The sequence below is a fragment of the Lissotriton helveticus genome, chromosome 9 (assembly GCF_964261635.1).
Source record: "Lissotriton helveticus chromosome 9, aLisHel1.1, whole genome shotgun sequence".
Classification (NCBI taxonomy): domain Eukaryota; kingdom Metazoa; phylum Chordata; class Amphibia; order Caudata; family Salamandridae; genus Lissotriton; species Lissotriton helveticus.
In genome coordinates, this window is record NC_136070.1 from 261,667,784 (window position 1) to 261,689,638 (window position 21,855).

At 47.7% G+C, this 21,855-nt stretch overlaps 1 protein-coding gene across 6 annotated transcripts in view; it reads left to right on the plus strand.

The window, feature by feature from the left end:
• The window catches only part of TTLL5 (tubulin tyrosine ligase like 5), a 1,026,293-nt gene that overhangs the window by 427,132 nt on the left and 577,306 nt on the right, over nt 1-21,855 (plus strand). For all 6 annotated transcript variants that reach the window (XM_078659928.1, XM_078659931.1, XM_078659927.1 and 3 more), the window contains 2 exons: nt 152-243; nt 14,477-14,539. In XM_078659928.1, coding sequence (XP_078516054.1) covers nt 152-243; nt 14,477-14,539 — 155 coding nt within the window. The remainder of the gene's footprint in view (nt 1-151; nt 244-14,476; nt 14,540-21,855) is intronic.

Below are 21,855 nucleotides of genomic sequence, written 5' to 3' on the forward strand. Positions count from 1 at the left end.
TCCCCTTTAACTTTGTGCTATATATATTTATAATGTATATATGCACTCAATCTATTTGTGGCTAGCCCCTGGCAAGTCATAATGGCTGGCCCAGCCTTTCACATGCAGGCGCTGCTACATTTTATACCTGATCTCTGTCATTTTCTTCCAGATAAAAACTTTGCGAAGAGTGAAAGAGGAGTATGACCGGAGAGGCGGTTTCATTCGCATCTTTCCCCGAGTTGACACATGGGAGCTATATGGGTGAGTCATGTTCTCCTGACAGCATCCTTTCTTTATAAACTCTGTCAAATTGTGCATCAGAATGTGGCAGAAGGGGTTCTACAATCCAAGGTGACACTGGTTGCAGTACGCATGCTGAATTTGACTACTGCCAAAGGACACAGCTTTTTAGAGTCCAAGAGAAAAATGTATTCAGGCACTCTTTCCCCCACCAGTAAGGACTTTTATAAGACAATTTGTCTTGCACGCTCATTCGTGGTGGCACGTAAGGCCTGAAGTGACCTTAATGTAGCATGTGGCATTACTCAGCAGCTGTGTACCTAACCCTCACACCAGGCTCCATCATTACTATGGAGAAGGCGGGTATCACAAGTTGTGGAATCCAGAGGATTGAGCTCTGAATGTGTTCTGTTGTTGTGCTTTCTGCTGACGTGTAAACTTAAACTCATCCCCTGGATGTTGAAGTTTTGCCTGTTCCCTGCAGCTTCTGGCAGGGGCTCTGAAGCTCTGTCTTTGTTCTGCAGTTTATTACCTAGGTGCTGAAATCCAGACTATGTTCTGAAGGTAATTTCCTAGTAGCTGGTGAACAGACAGTATGGCAGCACTTGCTGTGGATGCCTAAGCCATACGGTTTAGCAGCTTTTGTTCTGAACATTGAAGCACATTTTATCCTGCAGCTCATGCCCTGGATACCGGAGCCAAGACTGTGTTCAATGCTGATGTCATGGATTCTTAGTCCTAGGTTGTGCAGCAGCTTAGGTTGCGTATGCTAAAGATAGACTTTGTGTAGCTTATGTCCTAGTCATTGAAGCATAGGTAGTCCTGCAGCTAATGCACTGAATGTCAAAGAAAGGCTGTGTCCTGCAGCTCATCTTTTGATGTCAAAGCCCAGGCTGCTCTGCAGCTCAAGTGGTTTCTGAAGTAATGGTCTTTCTGCAGATGATACCAAAATGATGAGGACTGGGCTCATCAGTACAGCACATGCCCTCCAATCTGAATTCCAGGTTGTTCTGCATCTCATGCCATGAGTAAAGGGACCAAAAAGTATATGGCTCATTTGGTAGATTGCTCATGTTTAAATATCAAACCCAGATTACGTTCTGCATCTCCTCCTTAAACGCCAAAGCTCAGAATGTTCTGCAACCCATGACTTGATGTTTTCTAAATGTCTGACAGTGTTCTCCAGATTAAGATCGTCCATTAATTCACTACATTTGCAAGCCTCTCGGAACACCTTTATTTGCAACTGAAAATGTGGTAGTCTCTTAATTTTAATGAACTCTCCTTCAGTCATTCTAATTATCTCGCAGAGGGTGTAAAAGTCGCTGTCCTCTGGGGATCAGTTTATTCTATTATATTACAAGACCTGTTGATTTACTTCAGTTTCCTATATGATGCTTTTCACTCATTACGTAATCTTTCATGCAACAGTCTGAAAGTGGGATGCCTTTCCCATGTTGCCCAGAGTGAGTGTATTATTTTTTTTAGACATAGAAGACCTGATTCACAAACTGCCTTTTGTAGTGCTTAAAGTAGTACTACAGGAATAATGCTTACTAAACAATGCAATTCACAAACCTAGGAGTGTAAATCTACTCATCCACGTCTCCTATCTTTTCTATGGGGATATCCTCACACATGTAAGTTTACTACATAGTAGTAAACGTGGAGGGACTGGGCGAGTGGCTGGAAAAGGGGACATACTTACTATTAAGGAACAAGGAGAAGTTTAGGGAGGGACGTGCACCCACCCACAAAAGAGTAAGACACTCCTATTCACAAACAGCACTTCTAAAGTTAAAAGGACCCAAAACAATAGTTACTGCACTTCAGCTCAGAGCTTAATTTCTAGTCGCTATATTATCGGCCAGATGCATGAAGATGTTTCAAGTGCTAATGCCCTTTGAATTGTATAGAGTGTCCCAATGGAAGAAGATGGTTCTGAGGATGTATCTGACTTTGATTTTACAAGGTTTTTCACGTAAACAATATCTTTCTTCTGACACTAATTCTGAACCAGCATGTTGCCTCTGGACTCTGGTGCCTCTGCACCTGCTGTGCTGTTGATAGCTACACTGCTACAATGCTTGCTTCAAGATCGGTCTTCCAAGCCTGATCGCTTAAGTTAGAAATTCTCCTGTAAGGTGCTCCATTCCATCAACAAGGACACTTCATTACAGTGGTTACAGATGCTATTCTTCAAGTCTGGAGTGCACATGCGTGTACGTTCTTTGTGGAAGGTCTATCCCAAGAATGAACAGTGTGTATCTACATATCATTGATCCAAGGTTTTTCGTGCTTGTACAGACATCATTTTTTCACGTTTTCAGGCAGACATAATTTCAGCTTTCGACTGGCAACACCTCAACATGTGTATTATATATAATAGCAAAGAAAAATGAATCATAGGTCTTATGCAAGTCCATATTCCGTACAAATAGGCACCAAAAACACAGCATGTTCCTACCCAATAGACCTGCAAATACACTGAGCAGGTGATCTCAGCAGATGGTGCGAAATGCCCCCCAAACATAAACTTGATGATTATGTTCTGAAGGACATGTTTAATTTTCCAACGGGTACTTCTAGTGCAGACTCCTCATCTTGTGAAGTCCCTTTCACGCATCACAGTGGAATCTGCAGAAAACAGTTAATCTTCCGTCTACTCAATGGATGATAGATAGCTCACTATTTGGATCGAAACTGCATACAGAAGTCATCACAATAGAATAAACACAAAATTCTGAATCTTTCCCTAAACACTAGTGTCAGACTCCATTCAGTGGGCACAGAGGAAGCAGGGGTTACTTGGTTACAACTGTGGTGGTTGGGGTCATTTCTCTGTAGTGTCATGGGGCTGTCCTACTTTGCCTTTACAAACTGGCTCAAGTACACCATTTCTGCACTTGACTCTCAGGGTAGCGAGGGCGAGCCGATAATGACTTCCTATGGAGGTGTAGGGGGGGGATACACTCAGAATTTAAAGTGCTAAATAACAACCACAATACTTTATTGACCTGCTCAGGGATTTTCTTTTAGTGAAAATGGATGTACTTTCATCTCACCAAAACAAGACACTACAAACAAGACATGTTAGTCCCCACAAGGGTGCATATTACAGGCGTTACAGGGTTATCTACATATAAATTAGGAAGTTATAAAAGCGCAGTGCGGGTTAACTATGGTTGCAGAAGCATAGCTTCCCCGGTTTCTGTGACATGTAAGTCAGTCCATAGTTCCTTTACTAGATTGTTCTCATTAAGCAGGTTTATTGGTAAATCAAGTATCCAACGTAAATCTTTAGTAAGGCTCATAGTCAGTGTTTAGTTCAGATGATGGTTTACCTGACATTTCAGCTACTTGTGAGGCGTTAGTGTGCAGGCCACAGCCGGACAGATGCACTCTCGAGTGCATCGGACATGGCCAGTTGGCCCCATGTCCTTCACTTCATGCATAGACCGGTGCAGAGGCAGCAGCGTAGTTGGAGTCTAATCCGATCCGGCAATTCCCTGCACTCTCGGAGATTGGCTTCCTTCCATTGGTCTGTGGTGCGAGTCCACAGTCTCAGGGCACAGAATGTAGGGTAAGCACAAGTTCATTGTCCTCCTCTGTTGGTGGTTGATGGAGCAGGCAGTTTTTGAGTTGCTTTGCTCATGTTGTTTAAACATTAAAACACTTGGGAAGGCTGAGAGACTTTTGGGCAGACTCTAGTTGCTTTTCTGGGCTTACGATCTTCTAGACTTGGCTACTGTGGTTACAAGCAGACTCAGTTCTTCTGGCATGTGCACAGACATCCGGTGATGCTCCCTCATCTATGGGACCCTGGTTTTGCTACAGATATCAGCCCTGTATCATGGCAGTTCTCTGAGTTCTCTCTGCGGCGCTCCCTTCCTTGATCTCAAAGAACTTGAAACTGAACCAAGTGGAATGGTTTGGGTCCCACTTGTATGCACTCTTCACAGACGAGGGATGTTGATCCCACTTACAATGGTGTGGGGTGGTTCCTTTTCATATTTCATGTTTTCCTTCAGTACAGGCATAGTTGTTAAAAGTGATGGCTTTCACAGCAGGTAGTGATGATGCTGGCTTTTGAACTTAACACATGAGCACAATGACGTGTGAATCCTCTGCACCGGACTGTTATCAGCCTTGCTGCAGTAGCTCTCAGGGACAGACTGAAGCTTTCCTCACTCTAACAGTAGAATCTTCTGACTCGCTTTCATGGTCCCAAGCAGGTGGGCTACCAAAGGACTAATCAGCAATTCACTTTTAAAAAAAGGTTACCACCGAATATAAAAAGGCAGCATTGTCTCTATCTTGCCATATTTCAGTGTCTATGGTTACACCCTTCAGCTCAGGGAAGCAGGCACCTCACTTCCAGTGTCTGGAGAGGCTGCGTTACAACCTCCATCATTTACCATGGAAAACTGAGGCAGTCCAAAATGGATCCTACTGGTTTCAGCAATCTCTCACTTGCATTCACACTGAGTCCTTCTACCAACAGACACTCTGAGTGCAAGGATCTGGGTTTTTCATAAAAGCAGAATTTGACTCGAGTGGGCCCACTATGTGCCACACTCCTTCTGAGTCAGAAACAGGTCTATTAAGTGCTAGAATTGTAAGACCAGTAGGCTGCCGCCATCCCTTTATGTCGATATCCTTTGTCATGGACAGTAATTTGTCAGCTAGAGGGCACACTTGTTGCCTCCTTCAGGGTCTCAAAAGCAGACTCCGGACCTCAGAGTGAAAGGACATGCCTACGCTTCAGCCGACACACTGGATTAGCCGAGCTGGGACACAAAGAAAGTCAGAGTACCAGATATCACATGCAGTTAGTTACCTCAGGACAGAGGTACATGCCTGTCTACCATGCAGTGGACAGTCCTGTCCCACCAACCTGCTTCTTAGGATGGATGAGACGGTACTGTCTCTAGTCTGGTATAATAAATGCGTTCATGCTTTCCTGTATTTAGCCCTGAGAGTCGTGTCGAAGTACAGGCTTTCAAAAACAAAACGTTTTTTTTGCCCCAATGTAGGCTGGGATGATTTGGCCCCTTTCATGGACTCTCAAATATGCCTACTCGATCCAACTTTTCCTACAGGAATTGCAGAAAAATGCTGTATTGCGACTCAACTCCCTAATGTATCAACTACATTCCTGACATGGTGTTTGATCAATTCAGTCTTCCCCGGGGCTGTACGTACATTGTGTAAAGCAAGAGCGTTATCATGGTCTAGTATACGAGAAATTACTGGGTGCCTCTGGGGTCGCTTTTGGCGAGCCTTCGGCAAGGAGAGGATACATACCCTTAATAAGGGCATGCCTCTGTCTGTCTGACTGTTCGGCTTTAACTTGTTCACCTATCTCGATTAATTCTCTTTCTTGGGTTCGTTCTTGGGATTCTCTACTTAACTCTGACTTTCTGACTTCCTTTTCCGTTCTTTTATGAGCTTCCTTACGCCATAACTCGATGGCATCTTTCTGTGACTGTCTGGCTTTCTTTTTCCATAATGCTTCTTCTACTCGCATGATACATTCGGCATCCCATGTACCCGATACGGGCCATCTATACTTTTCTTCTAACTGTTTGGTATACTCTACCCATAAATCTAGATACAATATGGCGCTTATGCCATGTTTCTGATACATAAAGTGACCTGGACTGTCCCTAGGCGGAACAGGAACTGCTGCTTCCAGCAGACCCTTTCTAGTTTTTAACTGACGTAACTTGGAAAAGAGCGGCATTCTAAACTTGAATCGGAACACAATACAATACACGAAAAACAATAACAATTGGGGAAACAATTCAGGCATACCACGACATTGGAAATACATTAAACAACATTATAAATAACAGTTCGAACAGAATACTACCTGAAAATACTGAAAACAGAACAGAATTCTCGAGAACGGAACAGACTAGAGTTACTGGATGCACTGCTATAACAGTACGGAACATACCGGTCCCATAAAGGAACACATCAAGACCCGTATCCACCTAGGTGAACACTTCGTTTGTGAGCTTGGGTACCACCAACCCACGGACCAGAGTCAATTTAGACTGACCCTGTCTAGACACTACCCCAGCAATGGTACTCACCGGGCAGCACGGAACGGAAGGCCTCGGACGGGACTGGACTACGACGACGAACTTCGGACTTCGGACTTCAGTTACGGGTGGACCTCCGGATACCTCGGACCTTGGACTCTCGGCTTGGGCTCTGGTCGGGACTCGCCGCGTTCCTCCACCGTCTCGTTCGGATGCTGGACCGCCTCCTCCGTCTCCTCCGTGGGCCTGAGGGATACTTGAAGCAGAAATATCTGCCAGGTGCACGGTATGGTTCCGTCACGACTGCAGAGGGTCAGGGGGTCGGCGTGGCTTCACCGACGCGTGGGGAAAGGGCAAGTCCCTATTCGGGCGCCATTATGTGGTAAATAAATAAATAATACCCTATTTTTGGATGAATGAATGAATAACAGATAGCTCAATAAATAAGAGTCAAGATTCGAGGTAGTAGGAGTTTCTGTAGGTTTATTACAGCATAAGGACAGGATCAGGACAACCTGCATAGGAACAGGATGACAGGGGAAAAGAGGCCCGGCAGCTGCCGGGGCTTGGTCTGGGATGAGCTCGCTAACATTCAATAACAAGACATTCATTTATATACATAACGCAAACACATAGCATTACATTGCAGTAGGCGTAGCAGTGGGTGGAGCAGAAGGCATGACGTGTAGCAGTCGCGAGAGATAACAGTAAAAAGAGGTGTAACTGGGAGTTTACTTAGACATGTGAAGTAAAACGTAACAGAATATGTCATGAATGGGCGGACACATAGGAGGGGGCTACCTAAGGAGCCGGGACCTCTAACCTAATGGTGCGCGAAAACTGGCAATGACGTGTTACTAGGAGAAGCTGGGGGCTACGAACTCTGTGCTAGGAGCAGAGACTAGAGTCTGGAGGGTCGGAGCGACATGTACCTAAACCCTATCTGGTATCTAATGTTTAGGGAACATGTTGATATAAACTAGAAGTCATGAGGGGAGAGGCTAACTTGATTCTAAGACTGGACCATGCATTATTCTACATGAAATGCGTGATGAAGAATACTAAATGACCATTAAATACAGTATTTCTCCAACAGGGAGACGAGAAGGCTAGACAACGACGGAAACTATTGATGCAGTTCAGTAGCTTAGGAATGCAAAGGAGGAGGACTGAACTGATAGCTGGAACTATAACATACTTTTGGCAGACTTAGAGGCAGGGCCGGGCTGCACCGGGCAGTGCGAGGCAGGAAGTAAGTGAAAGGTCGAGGATACAGGTGGGGGCTGTATCGCTCCTCAGCGAGGCTTTCAGGAGACAGGAGCTGAATCCAGGGTCCGGGCCCTTTTGAGGCCTAGAAACGGGGACTTTATAATGGAATAACGTGCACACTGAGAAACGTGGCAACATTATTTTACATAGGCCTGATATTCGTAGTATTCACGAGGACTGGAAACTAACATATTAGAGGTGGACACAACTGTAATTGCGTCATTAATCAGAAATGGGGAATAACATATGCATATTGGTCATGCATACATAACATATGATGGATGGGGCGTAGGGACACAGAACATGGCAAAATTTACTTTTCCACATGTCGCCCACCGTGGAGATCCCGATGTTGTCCCATTGGGTAAATCCCTTGCTTTTACGTAGATTCCCCAGGACTTTGGAGTCCCATAGGGGCGTCATCCGTGTGATCACACCCTCCCAGTGTAGTCGTCTTTGTGCTTTGTGCCATATAGTAACAGTGTGTTTGGTCGGGCCAATCAATTTCACAGTTAGACCTTTATTGTAGAGTGGGGCCAAGATGGTAGTAGTACCCAGCTGTCGCCGGTCTGCTAGATACGCCGGGTCGGTCTGAGAAGCATGCATCCACTGGTTGATCACCTTAAGATGAGCCGCCCAATAATAGAGCTCTAAGTTCGGGAGCGCGATACCACCGCTATACCAGTCTCTAACTAACTTCGCCTGTGCGACCCTCACCGGTCGGTTCCCCCATAAGAGGCCTGACAGCTGTCCTGATACCTGTTTAAAAAAGGAAGGTGGGACCATTTCCGGTGTGTTTTCCAACACGTATAGGAAACGGGGCAGCGCCATCATTTTAAACAGCGCCGCCCGCCCCAACAACGTCAGTGGAAGTGACTTCCAATGCCGGACATCAGTTTTAAGTCTATCGAGCAGCGGTTTCAGATTCATGTCTTGAAAGGTCCCGGGTTCTCGCGTGATGCGGATTCCCAAATATTTGAAGGAGACTTCCTCTAATAACAGAGGACAATTCTCATTCAAGCGCGGCGGAACCCCTTGCAGCATGTAGAGTACCGACTTTGTCCAGTTAATTTTATATCCTGAGGCTGCACCGTGTCGCTCGCATATTGCCAACAACACAGGAATCCCCTCTTCCGGATCAGTCAGGTATATTAACATATCGTCGGCGTACAACGACACTTTGTCCTCCCAGTCATTCTCCCATGTTATTCCTCGCAGCAACCTGGTGGTTCTAATGATTGTGGCCAACGGCTCCAGCACCAGGGCGAACAACAGAGGTGACAGCGGACAGCCCTGTCTCGTTCCCCTTGCCACCAGAATATCTCTCGAAACATGGCCATTCGCTGTCACTCGCGCCACAGGAGCGTTGTACAGTAGCCCAATCCACGCGGTGAATTTCGGGCCAAATCCCATATGCCGTAGGACTGCAAATAGGTACTGCCATTCCACCAAGTCAAACGCCATTTTAGCGTCCAACGAGAGGATTGCCGCGGGTTCCCTCAACAACGGGGCTCTCGCCAGCACCCCATGCAGACGTCTGAGATTCAGCACCGTACTCCTATGAGGCATAAACCCCGACTGGTCTGGGTGTATTAGTTGGGCAAGGTGGGGTAATAGTCTATTTGCTAATAGTTTCGCTAAGATTTTACTCTCAGCATTGAGGAGGGAAATCGGCCGGTAGGATCCGCAGTCCTCCGGTGGCTTGCCAGGTTTCGGGATCGCCACGATAGTTGCCATACGCTGATCCAGTGGTAGCTGACCCTTTCCCAAGCATTCTACGAACATGTGAAGCAGGGGAGTAGCCAGTGTCTCCGACATGGTCTTGTACCACTCAATCAGTATTCCATTGGGGCCTAGTGCCTTTCCTGGGTGTAACGCTGCAATAGCCGATTGCAACTCTTCAGTCGTCAAATCAGCTTCAAGTTCCTCCACTCCGTCTTGCGACAGGGTGGGAGTGGGTACTCCAAGAAGAGCCGCCTCCGCCCTTTCCTGCGTGACCGCTGTTTCAGGAGTATACACCGTTTGAAAATGATCAGCCAGTAGGTCTACTATCAGGGCAGGGCGAGTTTGCACTATCCCCTCCGAGTCCTTTAAACATAGGATCGACCTTTGTCCCTCTCGCTTCTTCGCCAGCCAGGCTAATAGTTTGCTGGCCTTATCACCGATCTCGTATACCCTATTCGCCGTTGCCGCCAAGTTGGCTCCCTCTCTACAGCGTAAAAGGTCAGTATGACGTCGCTGACACAACTGGAGCGCATGCAGCGTGTCCCCGTTCGGGGTCGCCATATGTACTTCATTGGCCCTGGCGAGGTCCTCCTCTTCGCGCAGCAGGTCTTTTTTCTGGGTGCGTTTGTGCTGAGTTATGTTTGATATCGCATGCCCCCTGAGAACCGTTTTATAGGCCTCCCATAGGACCGAAGGGGATGATACCGAACCCTCGTTCTCCGCAAGGTAGCATCTGGTCGCACTTTTGAGTGCCTTGGCCACCTTGGGTACCTTAAGATATCCCAGGTAAATCGGGTAAATGCGTTGGTGGGATCGCTCAGGGTTGGAGAGAGTCAGCGTTAACGGGGAATGGTCCGAGATTCCTCTCGGCTCAATCCGCACCTCCTCTATAGTGAAGAGTCCATGGCCCAACGCCAGAAAATAATCGATCCTGGAGAGGCTAGCATGGACCGCTGAATGATAGGTGTATTGTTGGGCTGTTGGATGAAAACTTCTCCATAGGTCTACCAAACCCTGTGCTTCTAGGAAGTCCGTCAGCCGGGACGGACCGGGAGCCTGGGGTCGTATCGGGAATCTATCTAGGGTATCGTGCGCCGTCGCGTTAAAGTCCCCTCCCACTAGGAGATCTCCATCTGGGAGTCCTAACAAAAAGGTCCCTAGTTCTGGGAGTACAGTCGAGTGCAGGGCCGGCGGGACGTATACCGAGACCACATTGAGCGGTCTCCCCTCCCACTGTCCAATTGCCGCCGTAGAGCGCCCCTGAGTGTCTATCTTCGTGGATTGAAGTATGTACCTGGAGGACCGGTGCATCAGTATCCCTGTACCTCGGGACCCCCTGGAGAATTACGAGTGTGCAATCATGCGGTAGCCTTTCCTGTCTAGTCCGTGTACTGCCGAACCTGTCAAGTGTGTTTCTTGCAGTAGGACCAGGGCCGGGTTGAATCTCCTTATGTGTTGTAAAACTATGCCTCTTTTTACCTTATCCCCTAGTCCCCTCACATTCCAAGATAAGAGTTGTAAAGGTGGCGCTGGTCCCAACCCACGATTTACCCCCCCTAAGTCAGTTCGTGTGTTATGTGCCATAGTATGTATGGTAAAGGGTGACTACGTGCCTTTATGAACATGATCTACCAAAATTCCCAAGTCTCGCCATGCTGCATACGTGTACCTACCCAACCAATCCAGGCCCACAAAACTACCCACTAAACACAAAAAACCCCAACCCTCAACACCCCCCCTCCCTGCCTCCCTGCTAAACGGACTTGGAACTGCCCGCCCCCCCAACATAGCAGAGTGCCTACCCCAAACCCTTAACACAGTACTTGTTCGCTGGGGTGAAGGACTCTCCGGAGTCAGCGGCCCCCCATCACATCCTCGGAGAACCTCTGCCCAGTGTCCTTGCAGGCCCACCCGGCCCGAACCAGTGGCAGCTCATCCTCACGATTACGGGAAGTCATTGTTCTTCGAGTTCTTCACGGTCCGGAGCTTCGTTCATTGGGGAGTGCTGTCCCGCATCCTCATCGGATATTTGGGAACTCGGTCTTGTACCAGTATTGCGGTGTCTGTTCTGTCTATTGGAGCGGCGAGGCTGGCCCGTCGTTCTCCATCCCTCCAGCCAGTCATGCGCCGATTCCGGGGTATCAAAAAAACAGGTCTTATTGTCCGCCACTATTCTCAGTTTAGCTGGAAAAAGCATTGCATAGGGGATTTCTCTCGTACGGAGTTCCTTCTTAACCTCAAAGAATGTTCTGCTTCTGCGGGCGACCTCAGCCGTGTAATCAGGAAAGAATGCCAGTGTCGAGTTTTGAACTTTAATCGGGGGTGAGTTTCTTGCCGCTTGTAAGATTGCGTCCCTATCCCTGAAATTAAAAAGTCGGGCAATGATCGGTCTCGGAGATGCTCCCGTTTTAGGGCGACCCCCAGGGACTCGGTGAGCTCGTTCCACCGAGAAAAATGCTGAAAGACCCTTGGGTTTAAGTTCTTGTTGGATCAGGCCCTCCACGTACAGATCCATGGCTCTAGTGTCTTCCGATTCAGGAACCCCTAATATGCGGATGTTGTTCCGTCGTGAGCGTCCTTCTTGCTCGTCCAGCTTTCCGCGCAGTTCCCTATTTTCTTTTGAGATCCGCTCCATATTGATTTGCAGTTCCGAGACGTCTTCCACCAAGGACTTTGTGACCACCTCCATCGAGTTCACTCTTTCGGACATTTTGTGGAAGTCCGCTCGCAGCAGTGTAATTTCCGTTGATATCGACCCTACTGTCACCTGGACCTGTGACAAGGCCCGCATCACGTCCTCCAGGGTTGCTTTCTTCCCCCCCCGCCGTGTCGGACGTCTTGTTCGCCTGCGTTTTCGCTTCAGCCGGGGAAGATAACGTTCTATCAAAGGCATATTTTTCGAGCCTTGATTGCGTGTTGCCGCCCTTCACTCCCTTGCCCGTCATTTCAGCCGTTGTCTCAGCGATGGGTCGCCGTGGGGTAGGAGCCAGGGACAACGGGTGTAGGGGTCCGTTGCCAACCGCAGGGATCCCGGCGATGTTGCGTGGGGTACCAAGGAGTATCGAAGCGAGGGGACCCAGCCGTTGGTCAGATCACGCCGTCTCACCGGCCACCATGATGGAGGGCCGCGTGGCTCGGGCCAGCAGTGTTGATAGTCCGCCTAGGGGTCGGAAGAGGTGGTGCACAGTAAGGGGATTGGGGTCTCCCTCTTTTCCGGACACTGCCCACTCTGCGACCCCGCCACGCTGTTGATGGCCGGCTGGGCTCACGATAAGAGAGCGGCCCCCGCCAGGATCTCCCCGGCCGCCGCAGGAACGCGTCCAATGGCTGCCGCCGCAAATGTCTCCCTGTCTGCTCTCCCCGCGGAGACCAGTTTATCTATTCCGCCCACTCTCCGGCCGGCGAGGCCAATGGGGCAATGGTGGTGGTGAACAGTGCAGGGCCCGGGTCACGGGGCTTCTTAGGATCGTGCCGCCACCGGCCCCCCCCTTGCCGTATTGGCGAATGGCTCGGAGCGATTTTGCGGCGGATCCCCGTGTCACGCGCACCACAGTCCAAGCGGGGGCCTCCGCTTTCCCCACGCTACAATCTGGGCACCTCACCCATGCAGATGCTGCCCGCTCCGTCCTCCGCTCCGATCCGCCGGCGGGCTTGGATCCAAGATGGCGGGTCCGCACTCAGATCCGGCTGGTCTGTCTGCCTCAGGTGCGCGATCCGGGGCGCCCCCCGACTCAGGTCTGGTCACAGCATACACCGGACGGCACTGGCTCACATGCCTCCGCAGTCCGACTTCTCCAACGGACGGCGCTCTCCTCTCGCCCTCAGAGCTGCCTCGTCCTCGGTAGCTTCCGGCTCCCCGATGCCCAGTCCGCAGTACTTCCTGCTGGATCTCAGAGACAGTCAGCTTCCCGGCTTCAGGCGCGCTCAGTGGCCTGTGCAAGTTGCGCGATTTACTTCACTTCCCTCGGACGGAATTTCATTCTGGCTGCCGCCGGGTGTGCCCCCCGGTCCCGGGTTTCAGTTCCTACCCGCAGGGTAGCGTTTTGTCATCGGATATGTAGTCGGATTTGCGAGGAGGCCGCTTCAGCCTCGGAGCTCGCCTTCTAAGCTGCCGCCATCGTCGGCTGCTAGCCACGCCCCCACGTGTCATTTTTTAAACATTTTTTGGTCCGAGCATTTTCTTTTCAAGCCTCTATCAAAAGGTTCTCTTAAAATGCTTCCAGGAGAACATTTTAGTGTGGTCGACATCATTGAGACAGTTGAAATTTCAAACTTAATGATGTGGAGATGTTACTAAATTTTACTTTTCAGTTAAAGTATTTTGTGATCCTCGCTGACTCTCATCAGAATAATTTACATGTGAATCTATGGACAGTATCAGCAATGATAACCAGTGCCACTGATCAATAACTTTTTATTTATGTACAGCCTTTGCTATGAATGAGGAAGCTCAGGCTCTATTCTTTCCTCTCAGCCAATGTGGGCACGCTGCCTGGGGTTCTCCAATTTAAGAAGAGTACATTGTGCATGTTGTCTCACTTTGACTTCTGAATAAGTCATGAGGAGTATTGTCTATCATTTGTCTCTTGTCTCCCTTCATGTGTACTACCTCTTCTCTACCTCGGACATCTCTTCCTCCTTCTCTTCTGTCATTGTGTTACTTTATCTCTCCAACCTCCATACCAGTGGCTATTCATTCTTCTGTTCTATTATTTCTACCTAGTCATATTAGATCATTCTTAGTCTTCCACCTGTTTCTCCACTTTTACTCTCTTCCCCACTTTTACTCTCTTCCCCTGGAGCCCCATCAGTACTTTAGTGCCTCCATCAGATGTCTTGCAGGCCAGCAGAGAGAAACTCACTTATTGCTCTCCCACTATTTAACAGTAACTAACAGTATACATTGAAAATTCAGGCAGTATCTAACAGTATACATTGTAACTCGTCTTGTGACTTTCCTATGATTTCTTACGGAGTCTACATTACCTTTATGGGCTATTCATCAACCTTTTTGCTCTGGCTTTCAGTTTGATAATTTGTTTATTTTTAAAGATTGAGCATGGTTGTGGTTGTGCAACTGATTGTCTTCTAATTAGCTCTTCTTCAGGATGTCTGGAATTTTTGCTTCTATGCCTCTTCATGTGTTTCGTCAGATCGCGTATTCACTGCCAAGTCTGGTTCTTACCCTCATTGTACCTCTGGTTTTTCAGGCCCTACCTGGAGTTCAAGACCACTATGAACTATGTGCTGTCGACACACCTCTTCAAAGACAGGTGAGTGCTGTCAGACTCGGGAATATATGCAGATAGGATGAAAAACATTTCCAGAGGAGGGAGTGCATGCTCAGTGGACTTAGGACATGGTCAAAGAAGAAATAATATGCTCAAAGAAACTCTTGCAGTCAGAGTGGTGTGAGGGGTCAAATGAAGATATGCTAAGTTAAGAGTATGGCATGCATCGCGGTCAAAGTGTAATATATGCGGGCAGAAGGTGGAGGGTGTTATCAAAGGAGTAATACCACAATTAGAGATGGGCACACATGGTTGATGGAGTACTTTCTTTCATAACAGGGAGCGGATTCTTAACAAAGTGTGTGTATTGTCAGACAAGGGCATGTCTGTTGAGATGAAGGATTGTTTTGTCAGAGGTAGGACTGAACAGATAGTATTTAAACAGGATGAATACACTCTGTCAAAGAATTACAGGAAGGATGAGTAAGCTTGTCGAAAGGGATTAGGGAGTGAGAGAAGATGTTTAGAGATAGCATGGTGAGGGAGAATTGAGGAAGCCATCATATGAGTTGCAGCACAAGAGGAGGAAGCCCCTTGGGAGGGGTCTCTTGGTCCTGGAGGTATTTCCAAGAGAGAGTACAGTTTGAGCGAGGAAGCTCTTTGATGGAATAGAGGGTAAGGATATAAGCCTATGTTGTAATCTCAAATGGGTCAGACATATTGAGTAAGATACACAATGGGAGACAGGATAAGTAATCCGCAGGAGAGATGACAAAAAGATTGTGGAAGCCCACTTAGGAATTATAGTTTGAGTCAGGGTTTTCCCTCAGTTATTAGAGATGGCGAGTGTAAGCCTTTTAGAAATAAAAGGAGAGTACTGAATCTTCATTGGTGTATGTAAGCGGTTTAGAGAAAACGCATAGACAAATTACAGGGGCATGTGTAAGGCATTTTATAGATGAAGAGGGTAAAATATACACTTTGTAGATTTACTGGGGGAGTTAAGATTCTCCAGTATTAGGGGTGTCTTTCATAGATTCACATGCCTGAATCATTCCCCGTCATCGGAGTGGGAGTCCCACGGTACATAAAAAAGCAATAATATGCCATAATACCATAGTAAAAACCAGTAATTCTCAACCAGGAAGTAAAGTATCCCAAGCTACAGGAGAAAAAACGTCCACACTCATGACTGTCCTAGTCATTTTGTACAGACCAAACTGCAGCCAATCAGGCAACAGCACCCACCAGAAGGTTCTCCCCAGAGGCTCAGGCTCTCAGATTTTCTACGGGACGTCGTGTGAAGGGAGTCTCCCTGAGCTCTGCTCAGTACTTCTCTATTTTCCTTCTGGAATCTAGTGTTTTGAAGATGTCTACCAAGAAATCTCTATTCAGGCCTTGTGACTCTTGTGGTAAGCTCCGGCTTTTTAAAGAAGATCCCCACAAGAAGTGCATTTACTGTCTGTATCGTGAACATCAAGTGAAGGACTGCAAGATTTGTAGGACCTTCCCTCAGAAGACCCTCGGGGACAGAGAGGGCCGCCTGCTTTTGTGGCCACAAAAGCTCAAGGATTCGGATTATCCTGCTTCTGAGGTAGGCAGTATTGCCTCTGGGTCTACTTCAGCCTCTAGGAAGAGAGCTGCTGATGAGGTTTTAACTTCTCCTGGGGCTAAGGTTGCGAGGAAGCAACAACATGCTAAGGTGTCTGAGAGGCCTTCCACATCTAAGGCTACTCCCCCTGTTAAGGAGAAAATTGGTTCATCTACGCCCCCAAGAAAATCCACAAAGAAGTTACCTCGAACATCTTCTGAGAAGACTTTACCTCAGAAACAGACCCTGTCGTCGACGACGCCGTCGTCGACTCCTTCGTCGACGAAGATCTCCGTCGACTCTACGTCTACAGTAACTTTTTCCTCTCCTAAGCCTGAGATGATTATTTCGACAGCGTCTTCATCGCCGACGATGGTCTATGTTACTGTTAGACCTATCTCGTCGACGGCAGAGTCTTCATCTTCTGCCATCGCCGGCGCCTCGTCGACGGCTAAACTAAAGAAGATCCCTTCGACGACACCGTCGACTCTTGTTCTTCCATCGACAAAGAAGCCACCGTCGACGGGATCGTCGACGACTACCACACCTTCGACGAAGACACCATCGTCGACAAAGAAACCATCGTCCACGAAGCCAACCTGGTCGACGAAGACAACATCATCGACGAAGACACCACCGTCGACGGAGCCATTATTGTCAACGACGATAACTGTACCGTCGACGACGACCTCATCATCGTCTACCGCCAAACCCAGGTCAACGAGTCCTTTGGTGGAACCCCTGTCGACGCCACAGCTATCTTCTTGTACCACTTTGCAAGTGTGGTCGCCGTCTACGGCTTTTCTGTCGACGCCAAAACCATCTTTACTTCAGAGACGTGGTTCATCCTTGGAACCTTTATCTCCTCTGCATATTTCACCGCAAAAAATACCTCTAGAGGTTCCAGACAAGCTACTGGATTCTGAGGACAGTGAAGAGGATTCTGTCATTGAGGAAACATTTGGAAGGGCGACAAGTCCTTCCGAATTGAACATAAAATATCAAGAGGACGACCAAGAAGATCAGCATTCGCCTGAGCAAATGACATCAACTGTGACAAATGTCCCTTCAGCTCAGGTGCCAATAGCATTGCTCACTAACCTTCAATGCATGCTAGATGGCTATTACAGGCGTTTTCTGCCATCGGAGTCAACAGGCTCTGTACCTCCTACACCTGTGGTAGAGACGCCTATGCCTGACCTCAGACCTCCAAGATCTCCTCCGCCTGCATCATTCAATCAGCCGGACGAACAACGTTCTTCGGACAAAGAAGAAAGAGAAGAAGGAGAAGTTGATGACAGGTCCTTGGTGTCGGAGTGGGATGGTTACCAGGTTCAAACGCCTTCTCCTTCACCACCGGCTACTTCAGATTCACCTCCAGTGGACGTGGGTGGATTCCACCTTTTAATGGAGCGGGCCACGAAACGCTTCCACATTCATATGGAGCATACAGAACAGGAAGGCTTCCTATATGATTTTAAAGACCAGCCAAGGAAGCAAGCGAAGTCTATACCTATTATAGATTTCATCTGGAAGGAGAGGATTAAAGTCATGTCTAACCCGGCTTCCATTCCTCCGGTCCTGCTAAGGATTGATAAAAAGTATAAGGCTCCTGAGAAGTCCCCTGCTTGCCTTATAGGACAATCAAAACTGGATTCAGTAATCGTTCAAGCTGCACAAAAGAGATCTAGGAACCCTTCACCTCCAATCGCAGCTCCACCTGATAGAGACGGTAGGCGCCTGGATGCCATTGGCAAGTGTGTTTCAATGATGGCAGCTACCACGGTCCGAGCTGCTAACTCATTGGCCATCTTGGGCAGATATGACCGGCAAATGTGGTCGGATATCTCGATATACATAGACCTACTTCCAGAACCTTCTAAGTCTGAAGCGCAAAAAATCCTGCAGGAAGGTGAAAGGATCTCGGCTGAGATGATTGATTCTGCTGTTGATGTGGCCTCAACTGGTTTCAGGCAATTGGCAGGTGCTGCTGTCCTGCGTAGGCAAGGTTGGCTGCGCTCCACTTCGTTTCGTCAAGAAGTGCAAACAAAGGTATTGGATATGCCTTATGACGGAGAGTTTCTGTTTGGTCCGCAAGTGGAAGAAGTCCTGCAGACAATCAAAAAGGATACAGAAACTGCTAAATCCTTGGGTACCCTGCAATTTCGTAAGCCGCCCTTTCGAGGAGCGAGAGGACGTGGATCGTTCTTTAACAGAGGCGGATATACGCAACAGCCTCTTACAGGCAGGGGAATCAACGCTACCAAACACAGCGTTATCAATCCTTTGGTCAACGAAACAATAATTATTCCCAGAACAAGAGGAGACCGGCCTACCGCGGAAAGGATAAACGACAATGAGCCTTATCACCTGCCACCGCTTCTGTCCCAATCTCATGCAAAAATTGGAGGGCAAATATCAAAATTCTACTCAAAATGGTCTTCGATAATATCGGACAGGTGGGTCCTGGACATTGTGGCCAAGGGCCATGCCCTCGAATTCGAGCAGTTTCCTCCAAACGTTCCCCCAAAGGGACCACCTCCAGCTCATCTAAAGGAGCTGTTTACCTAAATCAATTTGATGTTGAAGAAAGGAGCAATCGAGAAGGTTCCTCAAACTCTGAGGGGAACAGGATTCTACTCCAGATTTTTTCTAATAAAGAAGAAATCCGGAGAATGGTGTCCAATTCTGGATCTCCGTGCTCTAAATAAATATCTGAAGAAGCTAACGTTCAGAATGTTATCGCTACCGGAAATACTGCATCTCCTATCGGCTGGAGACTACCTGGCCCCCTTGGATCTCCAAGATGCGTATTTCCACATCCCAATCTTACCTCGACACAGAAAGTTCCTGCGATTCAGAGTGGCTGGCAGGGATTATCAATTCAAGGTCCTTCCCTTTGGACTGCGCTTGGCACCCAGGGTCTTTACAAAGGTCCTGGCTGCGGTAGCAGCACACCTCCGGCTGGAGGGAATACAAATATTTCCATATTTGGACGACTGCCTTATCAAGGCCAGTTCTTACGCAGACACAGACAACCATTTACAGCAGTGTCTAGCCCTCTTTCAATCTCTGGGCCTTTCCATCAACGTCAGCAAGCCCCAGTTGGTACCATCCAGAGGACAAGCTTTCTTGGGAGCGACCCTAGACACCCAGCTGCTCCAAGCCTTCGTGTCGGACGAAAGACAAGTCAGAATACAGGACATGGCTCGGAATCTACTTTAAGAAAGTCAGTTTCAGTCCGACGGTTCAAATCCTTTCTGGGGATGGTATCGTCTTGCATTCCGTTGATACCGAATTGCCGTCTCAGAATGAGGCCTCTTCAAGAAGAACTCAGCTTACAATGGCTGCAGGTCTCGGGTTCATTTGAGGACCTCATCCAGATCACCCCTCGCATGCGGGGTTCCCTTCTCTGGTGGATGCAAAGAAGGAATTTGCAACAGGGCTGCGCATTCCTTCAGGACGCACCAAACTTTACGATCACCACAGACGCATCCCTCGAAGGCTGGGGAGCTCATCTTCAGGGAATGACAATCAGCGGCAAATGGAGCCATCAGCAGAAACGTTGGCACATCAATCTGTTGGAGCTGAGAGCCATCTTCCTTGCCCTGAAATCATTTCGAACAATCATTCAAGGAGCCACTGTATTGGTTCCACGGACAATACAACAAGTATGCACTATGTCAACAAACAGGGAGGGACAGGATCAGCTCTTTTGTCTCAGGAAGCCCAGGAGCTATGGGCATGGGCAATACGACACAGAATCAATCTTCTAGCGGTTCATGTACCGGGAACAGAGAACGTTCTTGCAGACACTCTCAGCAGGACAACAGTGCCCACTCACGAGTGGGAACTTCATCAACAGACGGTGGATCGGAACTTCGGCAGTGGGGTCATCCAGATCTGGACCACTTTGCGACCAAGAAGAACAGCAAATGCCGGTTCTTTGCAAGTTGGCATCCCCACAAAGACTCTCAGGGGAATGCGTTATCGATCAACTTGTCTCAAATATATGCTTACGCTTTTCCACCGATACCGTTAGTTCCCAGAGTCCTGTGGAAGATGAAGAAAGAACCGTGTTGGCTGATTCTTATTGCCCCCAGATGGCCTCGCCAATATTGGTTCACCGAGCTCCTTCTCCTATCGGAGTGCGAACCAATTCAGTTGCATCCAACTCCGGACCTGCTCTCCATCCAGGACGGTCAGATTTACCATCCGGACCCGACATCTCTGAAGTTAGCGGCCTGGCGCCTGAATACTTTGAGCTCGCCCACCTAAACATTCCTGCAGATTGCAAGGAAGTACTAGCCAAAGCAAGAGCACCTGCTACTATAAAGACGTACAGTCTCAAATGGAAACGTTTTTGTATCTGGTGTCGTTCAGCTGGAATTCATCCTCTTTTGGCTAAGCCAGAGCAAATCCTACCTTTTTTCTTACATCTGGCAAAATCGGGATTGTCTCATGCAACCCTAAAGGTTTTCCTGGCAGCGATTTCAAGATACCGACAAGATGGGGGCACTTCTCTTTATTCTTCAAGAATTATACAACAATTCTTTAAAGGTCTTTTCAGAATGTTCCCTCCGGTACGTCGTCCACCACCATCGTAGCATCTTAATGTAGTGTTAGCGCAGCTCATGCACCATCCTTTTGAGCCTATCCACAAAGCCGATTTGAAATTCCTTACGTGGAAGGTGTCACCTTTATTGGCTTTGACTTCCTCTAGAAGAGTCAGTGATATCCAGGCTTTCACAGTTCATCATCCTTTCTTACAGTTCACAAATGACTCCGTGGTGCTCCGCACGAATCCGAAATTCATACCTAAGGTGCCTTCGGACTTCCACCTTAACGAGCCTGTCATCTTAAAGACATTCTTTCCTAACCCACAATCCCCTGCAGAAAGGGCATTGCATACACTGGACATTAGGAGATGTTCAAAGTTCTATTTGCAAAGAACTTCTATGTTACGGAAATCTGATCAACTATTTATGACCTATGGTACAATTCGTAAAGGCCAAGCAGTATCTAAGCAAACAATTGCGAGATGGATCTCTGCAGCTATTGACTTTTGCCATACACAAGCAGGACGACCTTTGCAAGCAGCTCCTACAGCGCACTCTACAAGGGCAGTGTCTTCCTCAACTGCTCTTTTCGCTGAAGTCCCTCTCCAGCACATCTGCAGAGCGGCGACCTGGGCCAGTCCGCATACTTTCACCAAGCACTACTTTTTGGATGCAGCCAGCGAGACCGATGCTTCAGTGGGTCAAGCAGTTCTGCGTAATCTTTTCAAATAAGGTGAGCCTCTGTTTCCCACCTCCTCTTACTGCTGTCAGACGCTTGTTATGCTTATTTTATTGTGCACATGCTTGAGTATTTGCATTTTATCATGCTTTCAGTGATGTGATTATATATATATATATATATATATATATATATATATATATATATATATATATATATATATATATACATACATATACATATATATATATATATATATATATATATATATATATATATACATATACATATATATTTCATGGTTGTGCATCTCATATTTACCAGCTTATGCTACAAAGAGTGTCTTCCAGACACGGATGTGTACTGCTTTCTACTCTGATTCAGGCATGTGAATCTATGAAAGACACCCCTAATACTGGAGAAGAACAATAGTTACTTACCTGTAATCTGTGGTTCTCCAGTATTGGTGTCTTTAATAGATTCACATGCAACCCACCCACCTCCCCTCAGAGGCTCTTATGCTACATTG